At 44.3% G+C, this 19,990-nt stretch overlaps 1 protein-coding gene and 1 long non-coding RNA gene across 2 annotated transcripts in view; one reads left to right on the plus strand and one right to left on the minus strand.

Moving 5' to 3' along the window:
* The window catches only part of LOC138664828 (uncharacterized), a 617,141-nt gene that overhangs the window by 120,644 nt on the left and 476,507 nt on the right, over window positions 1-19,990 (plus strand). The window lies entirely within an intron of this gene.
* Window positions 3,873-19,990, minus strand: part of LOC138664823 (inactive phospholipase C-like protein 2) — a 149,879-nt gene continuing 133,761 nt past the window's right edge. The window contains exon 6 of the mRNA XM_069751803.1: window positions 3,873-4,490. Coding sequence (XP_069607904.1) covers window positions 4,302-4,490 — 189 coding nt within the window. The 3' untranslated portion in view covers window positions 3,873-4,301. The remainder of the gene's footprint in view (window positions 4,491-19,990) is intronic.

Here is a 19,990-nt window from a genome sequence, read left to right on the forward strand (position 1 = left end):
ATAAAAGCAGTATTCCTTCAATAAAAGCCCAGAAATTAAACTTTCCAATGATACCAGGCTTGCTCTTTAAGGTGCATAATTTATTTGAAATTGGGTAATGCATGAAAAAGTTGTACTCCCTGCTTCCGGGTTGGAGTTGAAAAGCTGCATGTGGGATCTGTAAGAAAAATCACACCTGTAACCAGGGCTGTGGAGCCAGAGTCAAAGTCGGTGTCCATTTTGGTAGAGTCGTAGTTGAAATCGGTATAAAATGGACTCTGACTCCTAAAATATGTAATACATTGGGTACAGTAGTTCAGTGCAGGATGTGTTGTAAATGTTTTCATAAGAATTTGGGAAAGTTATGAAATACCCTATTAATGTCTGCTGTGTTCCTGATCTAGGGATCTCGGCTTTTAGTTGAGATGAATCTGTGCTGCACTTTATGTACATGCTCAGTAGTGAGGCAGTGTTATGGAGTCGGAATCAGATTCAGAGGTTTAGCATACTGAGCCCACAACCCTACCCGTAACCATCTTCTTTTCCCTCTGTTCAGCTTTCATCAATCCCAAGGATGGATACAGGATTTTTCTTCATGTTTTCACCCTCTAATTACCAATGGAAAAGAATATATCTTCTTAAAACATTTAAGTATGTTGGGTTTTTTCTACTACACCAGGTGGGATGAGGTCCTTGTGCAACTGACCCTTTAGTTCAACCCTAGAGTGCACACATGCAGTGCTCACTACTGAACGGTGTGGCACACACACACACTGGATTAGGCCTGGATGCTGGCCAGCACCAGTGTGGGCACTAGCCAGTAAATGTCATGACATTCTTTTTGTGTCCCCTCCTATGTGATGTATGGACATAAGCCTTAAGCCCCCGTCACACTAAGCGAGGTCGCTAGCGAGATCGTTGCTGAGTCACAAGTTTTGTGACGCAACAGCGACCTCAGTAGCGATCTCGCTATGTTTGACACGTAGCAGCGACCAGGCCCCTGCTGTGAGATCGCTGGTCGTGTCGGAATGGCCTGGACCTTTTTTTGATCGTTGAGGTTCCGCTGGGTAGCACACATCGCTGTGTTTGACACCTTACCAACGACCTCGTTGACGACTCAGACACCGACACATAGGCGTGCATTTGCGTTGCCTTTTCCGCACCCCTCCGCTCCGATTGGTGGTCGCTACTGCGTTCTGATTGGCGGTCATGCCTTCAACAGAGGGCCCTCCCTCCCTCCAGAGCAATGATAGCAGATAATTAGTAGGTGCCCTATAAATTAAGGGAAAATGAAAACGCATTTGAGACCCCAAACGATACCTACCTACCGTGCACAAAGTATAGGTGTCTGAAGAACCGTTGAAGAATAGATAAATTGAAGAGGAGTCGCAGGCAGCCAATCAGAACGCAGTAGCGACCACCAATCGGAACTGAATGGGCGCGGAAAAGGCAACGCAAATGCACGCCTGTGTGACTACAACGTCACACAGAACATCCCTCATCGAGGTCTGAATCGTCAAAATAGCTGCCATGTGACAGGGTCACAACGACCAACGACATCGTTGTACAGGTCGCTACAGGTCGCCGCATCGCTGCTGCGTCGTTGGGAAGATCACACTGTTTGACATCTCACCAGCGACCACATAGCGACGCAGCAATGATCCCTGCCAGGTCGTATCGTTGTCGGGATCGCTTTAGCGTCGCTTAGTGTGACGGGGCCTTTAGTGTCTCCTTTATGATGCATGGATACGAGCCTCAGTATCTCCTATGTAATGTAGGAACACCAGCCTCGGCATCTCCTATGTAATGTACATATAGATGTCTCAGTGGCTCCTATGTGAGGCATACATGGGCATCTCGGTGTTTTTTAGGTCATAGATGCACACAGCAGTCTGTGTATCCTATGTGATACATATGCAGCAGTTTTGGTGTATCCTTTGCAATGTATAAACAGCAGTCTTGGTGTTACCTACGTGATATATTTACACCAGTCTTAGTATATCGATGTATTTACACCAGTCTCAGTGTCTCCTCCGTGATGCATATACAGCAGCCTCAATGTATCCTATATGTATAACTCACTGCTTGAGTTCTATAAGGGTTATGAGTAAGTAATGAATTTTCCACTTTGAGGATACATGTAGTATGATATACATCTGTGTTTGGAAAAATTTAGTGCTGCGAGTTCTTTTCAAAACTTACCATCTCAAAGAGGTGACTGCGCTCCAGACCACCTCAAAGAAGAAGAAAAAAAAGTTATGAGAAGAGTTGAGCGAATTTTTCAAAATTCGGTTCTGATTACGATTGATGCCACATGTAGTTTAATGGAGTCTAAAAAATGCTGAAAATATAATCTTACACTGGCCGACCTGAGGCAATACATGACCACCGATTGTTTGCTGATCAGAGATCAATTAGTAGTTTAACTCATCCAGACCCAGGTTCAGATGTGCACTGAACAATTTTTTCAAGATTGTTCTGTGCACATAGGCTGCCATTATTTTTTGCAGCACAGGTTCTGTTAATACAGGGTGATGAGCTGCCGAAAATGATGATCTTTTGTGCAGCACAAAAGATCATTTCACCTGACCAATGAGCATTCTGCATGTTTGTCAGGTGACTGGCAGCCTGTACGATTATTATGAAACTAGTATTCCTAGGAATGCTCGTTCACCACAACGTTGAAGTGTAAATGGACCTTAAGTTTGTGCCCTGTTGGATATAGCAAAGTTGAGTCTATTTGACGGAGAGATGAAGGTGTGCCAACGCCATCAGACACAGCAAAGCTGAGTATATCAGGGCAGTCTGTATTGAATATTTGTATATATAGTATACGTCAATAGGTCAGATGTAGCAGTGCAGAGTGAGCTCCATCACTGCTACATCTGGGCGATGGCAGAGTGTTGGGTGCATACAACTAAAGACTTGCGCTGATTTAAATGGACAATGTCAATCGTAATGGACCTTAGTAGTGATGAGTAGTATACTCATTGCTCTAGTTATCCCAAGCGTGCTCGGGTTGTCTCCGAGTATTTGTTAGTGTTCGGAGTTTTTGTCATCGTAGCTGCATGACTTATGGCTTATAGACAACTTGAATACATGTGGGGATTCACTAGCAACCAGGCAACCCCCACATGTACTCAGGCTGGCTAGCAGCTGTAAATCATGCAGCTGCGTCAACAAAAACTAAATCTATGGGCAGTCACAAATACTCGGGGACCACCTGACTGTGCTCGGGAAAACCAGAGCAATGAGTATACTCACTCATGACTAGACCTTAGTCGTGTGAAAAACTGAATCTTTTATTCCACCGATGGCACACAACCACAATATGGAAAGATGCCAGTCATTTCTTCATTTAATCAAGGGATAAAAGATTGTTTGCTGCTAAAACTATCTGACAAAATGTTCCCAGAACCATCTACCTTCCTTTGGTGTGAATGGCCAGTCTGAAAGACATTAATGCCCAATACGGCCGAAAATGTGTATGTCTCAGTTTGCGTAGTGGTCATAATATCACCTTACAGTGCACAGTTTATAGATGTAACAGAGCTGTATTTGTCATGCAACTGTTTTGTGCACCATAACAGATGAAGGGTAATTCAACTGAAAGTCAGGACTTCCCATACAATTTGAGGACCATGTCAGATTTGAAAGACACATGATTTGGGGTGGGGGAGGGAACACTCCATCAAGGAATTTAATGGCTTTTTTTCTGGCTTTGTAGAAAATTACTATGTATTTAAGCCAATAGATGCTCTAGCATGCCAGCACAATTGACTTTTCTATAAAAATTGGTATATGCCAAAAGGTTTTTTGCGTTTTGTGCAATTATAAAGTAATCCCTCCGGCTATTTAACCTGCACCCCCTTCATGACCACAGACATTAGAAATGGCTCTGAACAAGTGTATTTAAACCACAAGTGATCTCATACAATACATGAACAGAGGGGGGTATGAAGAAAGTGAACAGAGGTAGCAATACACTTCTCCCCTCCCAACCCCAAGTCTTTACTGTTTTGGGAAGGGTGTAAATAGAGGTGACATGAGGCTGGTCTGTAAGTGCACAAAAATATAAATGTACGCCTTTGATTAGACGTCTCTCCTGAACTCCAGTATTTTGGGTCATTCTAAAGTCTAAAGTTCCACAGTTGTGTCCCAGGGGATGGCGGTAAAGGAAGAGAGAGGGGACACTAAGTGGAGAGAGCCTAACATTTACCCTGTAGCTGCTGGGACACATCTGCAACAAATGGCAAACTGTTGCAGAAGAGTCTGCCATGCCAGGGGTTAAGTCCTTGTTCTCCTGGCTGCTGAATGCATCTTCATAAGCTAGTGTTGCCTCCGCTGTCTGTCTCGGGGATGGGTTCCAGGGCCCCTCGCGGTCTGAAGATATCAAAGGAAGGGGAGTGGTAGCTGGCACGGCTTATACCACAGGACTGCCCCGCATGGTGGATCTGCCTCACGTGGTCCACAGCTTCATTCTTGGCATGTTTGAGGAGGTCAGCTTGGCCCTGTGGGATTATGGAAAGAATCATTAAGAATACTGTGTGAAGTTTATGAACACGTTATTGAATTACTGGAAGAAGATGAAAGGAAACATTGACCTGGAACGTATGGGAGGCTGATATTAAGCGGAAGGGATGTGCTATGATGCCGTGATACAGCCCGGAAGATGATACTGTACAGTAGAGAAGTCAATGTGATTACAGCGGGGAAAATAAGTATTTGATACACCGACGATTTTGCAAGTTTTCCCACCTACAAAGAATGGAGAGGTCTATCTTTTTTATCGTCATTACACTTCAACTGTGATGTACAGAATCTTTAAAAAAAAATCCAGAAAATCACATTGTATGATTTATACATAATTAAGTTGAATTTTATTGCATGAAATAAGTATTTGATACAACAGAAAAACAGAACTTAATATTTGGTACAGAAACCATTGTTTGCAACTACATAGGACAGATGTTTCATGTGGTTCTTGATCAAGTTTGCACACACTGCAGCAGGGATTTTGGCCCACTCATCCATACAGATCTTCTCCAGATCTTTCAGGTTTTGGTGTTGTCGCTAGACAACATTTAGTTTCAGCACCTTCTAAAGATTTTCTATTGGGTTCAGGTCTGGAGACTGGCGAGGCCACTCCAGGACCTTGAGATGCTTCTTATGAAGCTACTACTTAGCTGCCCTGGCTGTGTGTTCAGGGTCATTGTCATGCTGGAAGACCCAGCCACGACCCGACCCATCTTCAATACTCTTACTGAGGGAGGGAGGGAGGTTGTCAGAAAAAATCTCACAATACATGACCCCATCCATCCTTCCTTCAACACAATGTAGTCATCCTGTCCCCTTTGCAGAAAAGCACCCCATGGTGGTCACTGATGAACTTCAAAAAGACCTGGACATGTGCTGGTGTGAGCATGGGGACCTTATGTGTCCTGCAGGATTTTAATCCATGATGGCCTAGTGTGTAACTAACGGTAGTGTTTGAGACTGTGGTCCTATCTTTCTTCAGGTCATTGACCAGGTCCTTTCATGTAGTTCTGGGCCGATTCCTGGTGAGATCTTGCATGGAGCCCCAGACCAAGGAAGATTGATAGTCATCTTGTGTTTCTTCCATTTTCTAAACAATTGCACCAACAGTTGTTGACTTCTCACCAAGCTGCTTGCCTATTGCCCTGTATCCCAACCCAGCGTTGTTTCCCTAGACAGCTCTTTGGTCTTGGCCATGGTGGAGAGATTGGAATGTGACTGAATGTGTGGACAAGTGTCTATTATACAGAAGCCGCAATTTTTATTATTATTAATATAAAGACAATTAATTGTCACATATAACAGAACAAACAAGAGTGCCCTAACCAGGAGGGACACCTGGTCCAAACCAGTGCTTCACAGTAATAAAAAATATGGGACTATTATTATAGCAAGTGTTCATCTGAACACATTTTTTGGCCCTTAGAAACTGCCCGATGGGAATACCTCTAATATTAGATGGGGGATGAGATGAATCAGCCCTAAGCAGGGAGTTCGTCGCTGTCGGTTTCCTAAAGATATCCGTATGTAGGGATCCATCAGTAGCAGCCGTGATCTGTAAATCCAAAAATTCCAATGACCTGCCAGAACGAAAGGTAAGTTTAACGTTGATCTGATTATCATTCAGGGTGTTGATAAAGTTTTCTAATCCATCCAATGGGCCCTCCCAAAGGAAGAAAATATCGTCAATGTACCTCATCCAGTTGTGAACGGGTGAGGAAGGACGCCGATCTTTCTACCGGGTCTGCACTGTACTTCACAAATCGGGTAATATATGTTGTTCTTTATTATTTATATGCACTCATAGGGGATAAAATCGGATTATTTTTACATACATTAGCAATGCTATTATCCATATATTGTCACTAGATGGGACATAGCGTGCTCTACACTTCCCTGATGTATAAACTTATGCCCATGTACTTTTATGCTGCATTATATTTATTTGTCAATTTGGGATATTGAGATACACTTGCTATAAGAATAGTCCCGTATTTTTTATTACTGTGAAGCACTGGTTTGGACCAGGTGTCCCTCCTGGTTAGGGCAATCTTGTCTGTTCTGTTATATGTGACAATTATTTGTATTTATATTATTAGTTAAAAATTGTGGATTTTAATATTTAACCCCTTAAGCCCCAAGGGTGGTTTGCACGTTAATGACCGGGCAAATTTTTACAAATCTGACCACTGTCCCCTTATGAGGTTATAACTCTGGAACGCTTCATCGGATCCTGATGAATCTGACAATGTTTTCTCGTGACATATTAAACTTCATGACAGTGGTAAAATATATTTGATATTACCTGCGTTTATTTGTGAAAAAAATGCAAATTTGTCAAAAATTTTGAAAATTTTGCAATTTTCCAACTTTTAATTTTTATGCCCTTAAATCACAGAGATATGTCACACAAAATACTTAATAAGTATCATTTCCCACATGTCTACTTTACATCAGCACAATTTTGGAACCAAAATTTTTTTTGTTAGGGAGTTATAAGGGTTAAGAGTTCAACAACAATTTCTCATTTTTACAACACCATTTTTTTTTTAGGGACCACATCACATTTGAAGTCATTTTGAGGGGTCTATATGATAGAAAATAACCAAGTGTTCCACCATTCTAAATACTGCAGCCCTAAAGTTGCTCAAAACCGCATTCAAGAAGTTTATTAACCCTTCAGGTGTTTCACAGGAATTTTTAGAATGTTTAAAAAAAAAAATGAACATTTAACATTTATACCGTTTCACGTTTGGTAAAATTGATAAAGCAGTTTTATTCTTCAGGTCAGAACGATTACTGCGATACCTCAGTTATATCATTTTTTATGTTTTTGCGCTTTTATACGATAAAAGCCATTTATAGAAAAAATAATTATTTTTGCATTGCTTTATTCTGAGGACTGTAACTTTTTTATTTTTTCGCTGATGATGCTGTATGGCAGCTTCATTTTTGCGGGACAAGATGAAGTTTTCAGCGGTACCATGATTATTAATATCCGTCTTTTTGATCGCGTGTTATTCCACTTTTTGTTTGGCAGTATGATAATAAAGCGTCGTTTTTTGCCTCTTATTTTAAGGCGTTCAATGAAGGGGTTAACTAGTGGGACAATTTTATAGGTGGGGTTGTTACGGATGCGGCGATACTAAATATGTGTACTTTTTTATTATTATTATTTAGATAAAGAAATGTATTTATGGGAATATATATTTTTTTTATTTAGGAATTTTTTTTTTTTTTTTCTTTTTTACACATCTAAATATTTTTTTTTTCACTTTATAACGTTGTCCCAGGGAGGGACATCACACTATTCCCATAGAATGTAAGTCCGCAAGGACAGGGTCCTCTCCCCTCTGTACCAGTCTGTCACTGTAAACCTGTTTACTGTAACCGATATCTATAACCCTGTATGTAACCCCTTTCTCATGTACAGCACTATGGAATTAATGGTGCTATATAAATAAATAATAATAATAATAATAAGGTCAGATCGCTGATCTGACACTTTGCACAGCACTGTGTCAGATCAGTGATCTGACAAGCAAGGCTGTAGGCTTACCAGCCCCTGCTCTGAGCAGGCGCTTGTAAGCCACCTCCCTGCAGGAAGTAGCCCCGCGGCCATTTTGGATCTGGGGCCTGCAGGGAAGAGATGCTCGGTACAAGGTGAGCACATCGCCTTGTACCGAGGGTCTCAGGGAAGCACGCAGGGAGCCCCCTCCCTGCGCGATGCTTCCCTATGCCCCCGTAACGCTGCGATCATGTTTGATCGTAGTGTTCTGGGGTTAATGTGCCAGGGGCGGTCCGTGGTCGCTCCTAGCACATAGTGCCGGATGTCAGCTGCAATATGCCCGTGAGCGCGGCCGATTGCATATGACGTACTATCCCGTCACTGGGAATTAAGTCCCAGGTCACCTCGACAGGATAGTAAGTCATATGGGATTAAGGGGTTAATAATTGGATCTCTTCTTGCGGCTTCTGGTTATGCGTTAGTCCGTATTTGGGTAATTATTTGATTGGGAAGTGCCAGTGTATTAGGCTATGTGCACACGTTGCATATTCTCTGCGGATCCGCAGCGTTTTTTGCAGTGCAGAACGCTGCAGATCCGCAATTGATTTACAGTACAATGTAAATCAATGAGAGAAAAAAAATGCTGTGCAGACTTTGCGGAAAATCCGCTGCGGAAACGCTGCGGTTTAAAAGAAGTAGCATGTCACTTCTTTTTTGTGAATCTGCAGCGTTTTTGTACCCAATCCATTATAGAAAACTGCAGGGGTAAAAAATGCAGCAATTCCACAAGAAAACCGCAGCAAAAAACGCTGCGGAACCGCACAAAAAAACGCGACAAATCCGCAGGTGCGTTTTCTGCCAGGAGAGTCAGAATCCGCACCAGAAATTCCTAAGGCTAATCCGCAACGTGTGCACAAAGCCTCACTATTGGACTAAATTTGGGTTATTTGTCTACTATACAGGTAACAAGTTCAAACATGTGCACTTAATACAGGTAAGGAGTGCAGAGTAGGAGGGCTTCTTAAAGAAAAACTAAAAGCTCTGTGAGAGCCAGAATTCTTACTGGTTGGCAGATGATCAAATACTTATTTCATGCAATTTAATTATTTAAAAACCATACAATGTGATTTTTTGCTTTTTTATTTTTAGATTCTGTCTCTCACAGTTGAAGTGTACCTACGATAAAAATTACAGATCTCTCCATTCTTTGTAGGTGGGAAAACTTGCAAAATTGGCAGTGCATCAAATACTTATTTTCCCCATGGTATATATACAGTGCCCTGTTCAGGCTGACTGGTGATGTGCCAACAATGATAATGGTGGCCGTGTGATTAATGAGTAGAATGACCACACACAGTCCATGTATTGCAATACAGCAATACCACACACCACCAGAGGACACGTGTGGCATTGTTTGTAAAAAAGCAGGCAAGTTTTTTTAATCCCGTGTACAGCATTTAACACCCTGATTTGCACTCCTGCAGTTATATGTTTAATTTTCCTTACGTTTTTAGGGCAAAAATGTAGAAAATGTTTTTATTATTTTATTTTACAGTATACATCAATCATAAATGATATATTCAATAAATATAAGTATACAGGATCACCATATCAGGTTGCTACAATTATAGTAAAAAAAAGAAAAGAAATAATAATTCTGTACTTTGTTATTTTCATAATGTACAGGCATTAGTCTATTTGCCAGTATAGCAGGACAAGTATACTCATGATGATACGACAACTCCTCGCCATTCGTGATGTTTGTTATTAGTGGACAATGGTAAATAAAAAAAGACTGGTATTCCAAGGGTAGACATTTCATTTTGAAAGTGTTGCATGGTGTAGACAAAAAAACAAAACGAAACAAAAAAAACAGGCTTTTTCTCCCACAAGCAGCGCCGCACATGTCTGCAGGCTGTGCTTGGTATTGCAGTTCAGCAATAGAACTAAAAGTATAGTCACACAAGGCAGATTTCCTGCAGAAATTTCCGTGGATGAAAATCTTTTCCATTTGTCTAATTGGTGTTGTTTCTGCAACCAGTAAAGCCCCATTCAGAGGTATGGAATGCAATTTAATTTGCAGAGGTTTTTTTACAGCCAGTCTGAGGTAAAGCTGCAGCCTTACTTTCTAATTACAAAGTGAAACCCTTTAATCCAGACTTGGGCAAAGTACAAGTCGAAACAGTAAAAGGGCTGAAACAATGGCCTACGGGCCGCACCTTGCCCTCTCCCGCCTGCGGTCCATCCGCCAGTCACTCATTGTCACCTCATCCTGTCAATACATCGGTGGGGGACGGCGCTGACAGCTCCATCTTCCACCAATCAGCTTATGAGACAGTAGATGCAATGATATCACTTCATCGCGCTGCTGGTGTTCAGACTCTTACGTACGCAGGTTTCACAAACCCACTGTGTCACGGGGATGGGCTTGCCTAGGAGGGTAATAGCAAAGCGGCTACCAGGTGCTCATTGGAGCTCCTGATGGTGGAGTTGGACTTGGCTGCAAAAAGCCGCCAGATACCACTCCTAGGCAGTACTGCAGTTGCTGACCTCAGAGGTGAGGTGCGGAGATACGGATATGGTTTGGACTAATAGGTTCAGGATCCCCAGGCAATACTGACACGGAGGGACAGATTTGATTCAGGTACCGCCGAAGCAGCTTTAGGATACAGGTGCCGCCTGTGAGGCTTCAGTGTTCGGAGACTGGTTGTAAGCAGTCCGGATATACAGGTACTTGGATAGGTTTAGGGCAGGGGTCCTCAAGGCCCACCAATAGGTCATGTTTTCAGGATTTCCTTTGCATTGCACAGGTGATGCAATTATTACCTGGGCAAGACTAAGGAAATCCTGAAAACATGACATGTTGGTGGGCCTTGAGGACTGGAGTTGGGGACCCCTGGTTTAGGGTATGTGTCCACGTTCAGGATTGCATCAGGATGTGGTCAGGATTTTATGCAGGTAAAATCCTGACCAAATCTGCACCTGAGGTCACTGGCAGGTCACCTGCGTTGTCGTTGCGTTGTTTCTGCAATGTAGGGACATGCTGCGTTCTTAACCCCTTCATGACCCAGCCTATTTTGACCTTAATGACCTGGCCGTTTTTTGCAATTCTGACCAGTGTCCCTTTATGAGGTAATAACTCAGGAACGCTTCAACGGATCCTAGCGGTTCTGAGATTGTTTTTTCGTGACATATTGGGCTTCATGTTAGTGGTAAATTTAGGTCAATAAATTCTGCGTTTATTTGTGATAAAAACGGAAATTTGGCGAAAATTTTGAAAATTTCGCAATTTTCACATTTTGAATTTTTATTCTGTTAAACCAGAGAGTTATGTGACACAAAATAGTTAATAAATAACATTTCCCACATGTCTACTTTACACCAGCACAATTTTGGAAACAAAATTTTTTTTTGCTAGGAAGTTATAAGAGTTAAAATTTGACCAGCGATTTCTCATTTTTACAACGAAATTTACAAAACCATTTTTTTTAGGGACCACCTCACATTTGAAGTCAGTTTGAGGGGTCTATATGGCTGAAAATACCCAAAAGTGACACCATTCTAAAAAATGCACCCCTCAAGGTGCTCAAAACCACATTCAAGAAGTTTTTTAACCCTTCAGGTGCTTCACAGCAGCAGAAGCAACATGGAAGGAAAAAATGAACATTTAACTTTTTAGTCACAAAAATTATCTTTTAGCAACATTTTTTTTATTTTCCCAATGGTACAAGGAGAAACTGAACCACGAAAGTTGTTGTCCAATTTGTCCTGAGTACGCTGATACCTCATATGTGGGGGTAAACCACTGTTTGGGCGCACGGCAGGGCTTGGAAGGGAAGGAGCGCCATTTGACTTTTTGAATGAAAAATTGGCTCCACTCTTTAGCGGACACCATGTCACGTTTGGAGAGCCCCCGTGTGCCTAAAAATTGGAGCTCCCCCACACGTGACCCCATTTTGGAAACTAGACGCCCCAAGGAACTTATCTAGATGCATAGTGAGAACTTTGAACCCCCGGGGGCTTCACAAATTGATCCGTAAAAATGAAAAAGTACTTTTTTTTCACAAAAAAATTCTTTTAGCCTCAATTTTTTTCATTTTCACATGGGTAACAGGATAAAATGGATCCTAAAATGTGTTTGGCAATTTCTCCTGAGTACACCGATACCTCACATGTGGGGGTAAACCACTGTTTGGGCACATGGTAAGGTTCGGAAGGGAAGGAGCGCCATTTGACTTTTTGAATGGAAAATTATCTCCATCGTTAGCGGACACCATGTCGTGTTTGGAGAGCCCCCGTGTGCCTAAACATTGGAGCTCCCCCACAAATGACCCCATTTTGGAAACTAGACCCCCCAAGGAACTTATCTAGATGCATATTGAGCACTTTAAACCCTCAGGTGCTTCACAAATTGATCTGTAAAAATGAAAAAGTACTTTTTTTTTCACAAAAAAATTCTTTTCGCCTCAGTTTTTCATTTTCACATGGGCAATAGGATAAAATGAATCCTAAAATTTGTTGGGCAATTTCTCCCGAGTACGCCGATACCTCATATGTGGGGGTAAACCACTGTTTGGGCACACGGCAGGGCTCGGAAGGGAAGGCGCGCCATTTGACTTTTTGAATGGAAAATTAGCTCCAATTGTTAGCGGACACCATGTCGCGTTTAGAGAGCTCCTGTGTGCCTATGCATTGGAGCTCCCCCACAAGTGACCCCATTTTGGAAACTAGACCCCCCAAGGAACTTATCTAGATGCATATTGAGCACTTTAAACCCCCAGGTGCTTCACAGAAGTTTATAATGCAGAGCCATGAAAATAAAAAATAATTTTTCTTTCCTCAAAAATGATTTTTAGCCTGGAATTTCCTATTTTGCCAAGGGTAATAGGAGAAATTGGACCGCAAATGTTGTTGTCCAGTTTGTCCTGAGTACGCTGATACCCCATATGTGGGGGTAAACCACTGTTTGGGCGCACGGCAGGGCTCGGAAGGGAAGGCACGCCAATTGGCTTTTTAAATGGAAAATTAGCTCCAATCATTAGCGGACACCATGTCACGTTTGGAGAGCCCCTGTGTGCCTAAACATTGGAGATCCCCCACATATGACCCCATTTTGGAAACTAGACCCCCAAAGGAACTAATCTAGATGTGTGGTGAGGACTTTGAACTTCCAAGTGCTTCACAGAAGTTTATAACGCAGAGCCATGAAAATAAAATAAAAATTTTATTTTCTCTAAAATGATTTTTTAGCCTGCAATTTATTATTTTCCCAAGGGTAAAAGGAGAAATTTGACCCCAAAAGTTGTTGTACAGTTTCTCCTGAGTACGCTGATACCCCATATGTGGGGGTAAACCACAGTTTGGGCACATGTCGGGGCTCGGAAGTCAAGTAGTGACATTTTGAAATGCAGACTTTGATGGAATGCTCTGCGGGCGTTACGTTGCGTTTGCAGAGCCCCTGATGTGGCTAAACAGTAGAAACCCCCCACAAGTGACCCCATTTTAGAAACTAGACCCCGAAAGGAACTTATCTAGATATGTGGTGAGCACTTTGAACCGCCAAGTGCTTCACAGACGTTTACAACGCAGAGCCGTGAAAATAAAAAATCATTTTTCTTTCCTCAAAAATGATGTTTTAGCAAGCAATTTTTTATTTTCTCAAAGGGTAACAGGAGAAATTGGACCCCAGTAATTGTTGCCCAGTTTGTCCTGAGTACGCTGATACCCCATATGTGGGGGTAAACCACTGTTTGGGCACATGTCGGGGCTCGGAAGTCAAGTAGTGACGTTTTGAAATGCAGACTTTGATGGAATGGTCTGCGGGCGTCACGTTGCGTTTGCAGAGCCCCTGGTGTGCCTAAACAGTAGAAACCCCCCACAAGTGACCCCATTTTGGAAACTAGACCCCCCAAGGAACTTATCTAGATATGTGGTGAGCACTTTGAACCCCCAAGTGCTTCACAGACGTTTACAACGCAGAGCCGTGAAAATAAAAAATCATTTTTCTTTCCTCAAAAATGATGTTTTAGCAAGCAATTTTTTATTTTCTCAAGGGTAACAGGAGAAATTGGACCCCAGTAATTGTTGCCCAGTTTGTCCTGAGTACGCTGATACCCCATATGTGGGGGTAAACCACTGTTTGGGCACATGTCGGGGCTCGGAAGTCAAGTAGTGACGTTTTGAAATGCAGACTTTGATGGAATGGTCTGCGGGCGTCACGTTGCGTTTGCAGAGCCCCTGGTGTGCCTAAACAGTAGAAACCCCCCACAAGTGACCCCATTTTGGAAACTAGACCCCCCAAGGAACTTATCTAGATATGTGGTGAGCACTTTGAACCCCCAAGTGCTTCACAGACGTTTACAACGCAGAGCCGTGAAAATAAAAAATCATTTTTCTTTCCTCAAAAATGATGTTTTAGCAAGCAATTTTTTATTTTCTCAAGGGTAACAGGAGAAATTGGACCCCAGTAATTGTTGCCCAGTTTGTCCTGAGTACGCTGATACCCCATATGTGGGGGTAAACCACTGTTTGGGCACATGTCGGGGCTCGGAAGTCAAGTAGTGACGTTTTGAAATGCAGACTTTGATGGAATGGTCTGCGGGCGTCACGTTGCGTTTGCAGAGCCCCTGGTGTGCCTAAACAGTAGAAACCCCCCACAAGTGCCCCCATTTTGGAAACTAGACCCCCCAAGGAACTTATCTAGATATGTGGTGAGCACTTTGAACCCCCAAGTGCTTCACAGACGTTTACAACGCAGAGCCGTGAAAATAAAAAATCATTTTACTTTCCTCAAAAATGATGTTTTAGCAAGCAATTTTTTATTTTCTCAAGGGTAACAGGAGAAATTGGACCCCAGTAATTGTTGCCCAGTTTGTCCTGAGTACACTGATACCCCATATGTGGGGGTAAACCACTGTTTGGGCACACGTCGGGGCTCGGAAGGGAAGGAGCACCATTTGACTTTTTGAATAAAAGATTGGCTGGAATCAATGGTGGCGCCATGTTGCGTTTGGAGACCCCCTGATGTGCCTAAACAGTGGAAACCCCTCAATTCTAACGCCAACACACCCCTAACCCTTATCCCAACTGTAGCCGTAACCCTAACCACAACCCTAACCGCAACACACCCCTAACCACAACCCTAACCCCAACACACCCCTAACCCTAACCACAACCCTAATTCCAACCCAACCCTAACCCTAACCCTAAGGCTATGTACCCACGTTGCGGATTCGTGTGAAATTTTTCCGCACCATTTTTGAAAAATCCGCGGGTAAAAGGCACTGCGTTTTACCTGCGGATTTACTGCGGATTTCACCTGCGGATTCCTATTGAGGAATAGGTGTAAAACGCTGCGGAATCCGCACAAAGAATTGACATGCTGCGGAAAATACAACGCAGCGTTTCCGTGCGGTATTTTCCGCACCATGGGCACAGCGGATTTGGTTTTCCATAGGTTTACATGGTACTGTAAACCTGATGGAACACTGCTGCGAATCCGCAGCGGCCAATCCGCTGCAGATCCGCAGCCAAATCCGCACCGTGTGCACATAGCCTAATTCTAAAGGCATGTGCACACGCTTCGGAAAACGCTGCGGATCCGCAGCAGTTTCCCATGAGTTTACAGTTCAATGTAAACCTATGGGAAACAAAAATCGCTGTACACATGCTGCGGAAAAACTGCACGGAAACGCAGCGGTTTACATTCCGCAGCATGTCACTTCTTTCTGCGGATTCCACAGCGGTTTTACAACTGCTCCAATAGAAAATCGCAGTTGTAAAACCGCAGTGAAATGCGCAGAAAAACCGCGGTAAATCTGCCATAAATCCGCAGCGGTTTAGCACTGCGGATTTATCAAATCCGCTGCGGAAAAATCCGCAGAGGACCAGAATACGTGTGCACATACCGAAACCCTAACCCTACCCCTAACCCTAACCCTAACCCTAACCCTACCCCTAACCCTACCCCTACCCCTACCCCTACCCCTAACCCTAACCCTACCCCTAACCCTACCCCTACCCCTACCCCTACCCCTAACCCTACCCCTAACCCTACCCCTAACCCTACCCCTAACCCTAACCCTAACCCTAGTTCTAACTCCAACCTTAGTGAAAAAAAAAAAAATTCTTTATTTTATTATTGTCCCTATCTATGGGGGACAAATGGGGGGGGGTCATTTACTGTTTTTTTATTTTGACCACTGTGATAGATTATATCACAGTGATCAAAATTCACATTGGAACGAATCTGCCGGCCGGCAGATTCGGCGGGCGCACTGCGCATGCGCCCGCCATTTTGGAACATGGCGGCGCTCGGGGAAGAAGACGGACGGGACCCCGCCAGGATCGGTAAGTATAAGGGGGGGAGATCAGGGCACAGGGGGGGAGATCAGGGCACGGGGGGGCGTCGGAGCACGGGGGGGGAGGGATCGGAGCATGGGGGAGAGTGATCGGTGTGCGGGCGGGTGGATCGGTGTGCAGGGGGGGTGGATCGGTGTGCAGGGGGGGTGGTTCGGAGCACGGGGGGGGGATCGGAGTGCGGGGGGGTTTGATTGGAGCGCGGGGGGTGTGACTGGAGCACGGGGGGAGCGGACAGGAGGACGGGGGAGCGGAGCACAGGACGGAGGGGAGCGGGCCACAGATCGGAGGGCTGGGGGGGCGATCGGAGGGGTGGGGTGGGGGCACATTAGTATTTCCAGCCATGGCCGATGATATTGCAGCATCGGCCATGGCTGGATTGTAATATTTCACCATTTTTTTAGGTGAAATATTACAAATCGCTCTGATTGGCAGTTTCACTTTCAACAGCCAATCAGAGCGATCGTAGCCACGAGGGGGTGAAGCCACCCCCCCTGGGCTAAACTACCACTCCCCCTGTCCCTGCAGATCGGGTGAAATGGGAGTTAACCCTTTCACCCGATCTGCAGGGACGCGATCTTTCTGTGACACAGCATATGCGTCACAGGTCGGATTGGCACCGACTTTCATGACGCATACGCTGTGTCACAGGTCGGGAAGGGGTTAAAAGACGCGCCGCATGTCCGTTTCCGCGGGTCTGCCGCATGCGTCTTTTAATGCATAGTGAAGACGGGATTTCATGAAATCCCCTCCACTATGCTGTAACATCTGGATGCTGCGTGTTTGAGGCTGCGGCTCAACGCAGCGTCAAACATGCAGCGTTTCCTGAACGTGGAAACATACCCTAAGACACACAAATCTTGAATACGGATTGAGGGACTGGCCACACACAGACCAGGGAACGAGGTTCAGGACTATTCGCACCAGGACCAGGGACTTCGCTTTCAGAACACTGGCCACACCGGAACCAGGGGTTTGGCTTTAGTATACTGGCCACATCGGGACCAGGGGCTTGGGTTCAGGATGCTGGCCACACCTGGACCAGGGGTTTGGATTCAGGACACTGGCCACACCGGGACTAGGGGACCTCACAACTGCACTGGTAGAACACCACTCTACCTAATGAATAAATGTGATGCTTGGCCTCTCACTATTTGGGGAGGGTGCCTTTTAAATAAGATGCCTCCCAGCTATTGGCTGGAAGCCATCTAGCAGCCTCTCACCTATAGGCTTAGGGAATTTTACTATCTGAGCATGTTTCCCTTTGAAGAGCAGGGGAGCGCGTGCACCCTAGGCGCGATGTCGGGACTCAATACAGGAAGAATGCAGGGAGCATGGTGAGGGACCACGTTGCACGGCAGGGAAAGTGAGTATTGACAGCGTCCATGCATGGAGGCGGACGGAGAACAATGCAGAGGCTCTGGCCATACCGTTACAGAAACTCAGTGTCTTGGAGAGCAGAGCGCCAGAGGAAGAAGAGTGAGGTATGTGGTTTTTTTTTTCTTCATGTGTATGGGATTTTTTTAATGTATATTCGGGGCTCATTCTGTATATAATAGGCTATGTGGGTTCGTCAGTGTTTTGGATCTATTTCTTCAGGGTTTGGTCAGTGGTTCATCAATGTTTGGTCCATGAATCATCAGAGTTTGGTCCACGTGTCATCAATGTTTGGTCCATGTGTCATCAGAGTTTGTTTGGTCCAGGAGTCATCAGAGTTTGGTCCACATGTCATCAGAGTTTGCTTGGTCCATGTGTTATCAATGTTTGGTCCTTGTGTCATCAGAGTTTGTTTGGTCCATGTGTCATCAGAGGTTGTTTGGTCAATGGGTCATCAATGTTTGGTCCATCAGTCATCAGAGTTTGGTTCACGCGTCACCGCAGTTTGTTTGGTCCACACGTCATCGGAGTTTGTTTGGTCCACACGTCATCGGAGTTTGTTTGGTCCACACGTCATTGGAGTTTGTTTGGTCCACACGTCATCGAAGTTTGTTTGGTCCACGTGTCATTGGAGTTTGTTTGGTCCACGTGTCATTGGAGTTTGTTTGGTCCACGTGTCATTGGAGTTTGTTTGGTCCACGTGTCATTGGAGTTTGTTTGGTCCACGTGTCATCAGTTTCATCATTATTTTTCACAGCTGGATAAATAAATTACAAAGCTTCTGTTATAGTTTGCAATGTAAAGCATTGCCACGTCATATGTGCACTATGTTGTTTTTCATGGACCCACAGACTTGTATTGGCACTTTTCATCAGTGCTGCTGTAAAAGAATGTACGTGTCTCTGAGTTTTGCACCGATATATGGTCTGTGAAAAAAACAAGGACATTTCAACAGCTCCATAGACCATAATGGGTATACGGTATGTTGCATCTGTGAAAAACATGGTCAGACCGTGAACGTGAAACACTGATGACTGAATGAGGCCTAACAGAAAGCATGGCCTTGTTGTCCATAGCAACTAAGTAGAGCTTAGCTATTAATTCTTACACTTGAAAAGTGAAAGCTGAGCTCTGATTGATAGCTAACAAACAAGACCAAAATGAGAATGATTAACAGAGCCATGTTTCTCCCCATTATGACTAGTATATATAACTATAAATGCACATTTCAGTCAGTCTATACTATAAACTGATTTCATGTGAAGTAGCTTATCAGAGAACGTAGTCTGAAGACTCAGGTTTCCATTAACACTATTTAGACCACTACAAGCTGAATTCCCAAATAATGACAGTAATTTGTCTGCGGGGACTCTGACAGGCATTTTATTCAGATGACAGAACAAACAAAGGAAGAGATGGCAGTTTTCAAAGTGCCTTGAATGCCATTCAATCTGTTCACTCCACAAGGGTTTTTCATTTTCACATTTCCCTGTGACTTTCAGTGTGTGCGCCTCTGTGAGTAGGATACAGGGGCGATTGCACAGCGCCGGCAATTAAAGGGAACCTGTCACCCCCCCCCCCCAGGCGTTTGTAACTAAAAGAGCCACCTTGTGCAGCAGTAATGCTGCATTCTGACAAGGTGGCTCTTTTAGTTCGGGTCCCTGGCAATGCTGCAATAATCGCTTTTGAAATTTGTCCCTCAAAGAGAAATCGCCAGGGGAGCAGGTCTAATCCAGACGCCTCCCAGCCGTCACTCATGGCCTCTGCGCGCCGGGCGCCGCCTCCTCTTCCTTCATTAGCGTCCCCGGCGCTTGCGCTGTAAGTTCAAAGGGCAGCGCAACTGCGCATGCCCGAAAAAAAAATTACAGCGCCGGCGGCGCTAATGAAGGATGAGGAGGCGGCACCCGGGCGCAGAGGCCATGAGTGACGGCTGTGAGGCGTCTAAATTAGGGGGAAAGACCTGAACACCAGGTGATTTCACGGTATGAGAGATAAATATCAAAAGCGATTTTTGCTGCAGTGCCAGGGAGGAGGAACTAAAAGAGCCACCTTATCAGAATGCAGCATTAGTGCTGCACAAGGTGGCTGTTTTAGGTACAAACGCCTGAGGGGGGTGACGGGTTCCCTTTAAATGTGCATTGTATGCATTTTAAGGCTATATCATTGGTATCAGTTTACATTATTTGGAGTCTATTGTATGTACAAGTTAAAGAGAAAGTATCACCCACATTC

Source organism: Ranitomeya imitator, chromosome 2 (genome assembly GCF_032444005.1).
Source record: "Ranitomeya imitator isolate aRanImi1 chromosome 2, aRanImi1.pri, whole genome shotgun sequence".
Lineage (NCBI taxonomy): Eukaryota > Metazoa > Chordata > Amphibia > Anura > Dendrobatidae > Ranitomeya > Ranitomeya imitator.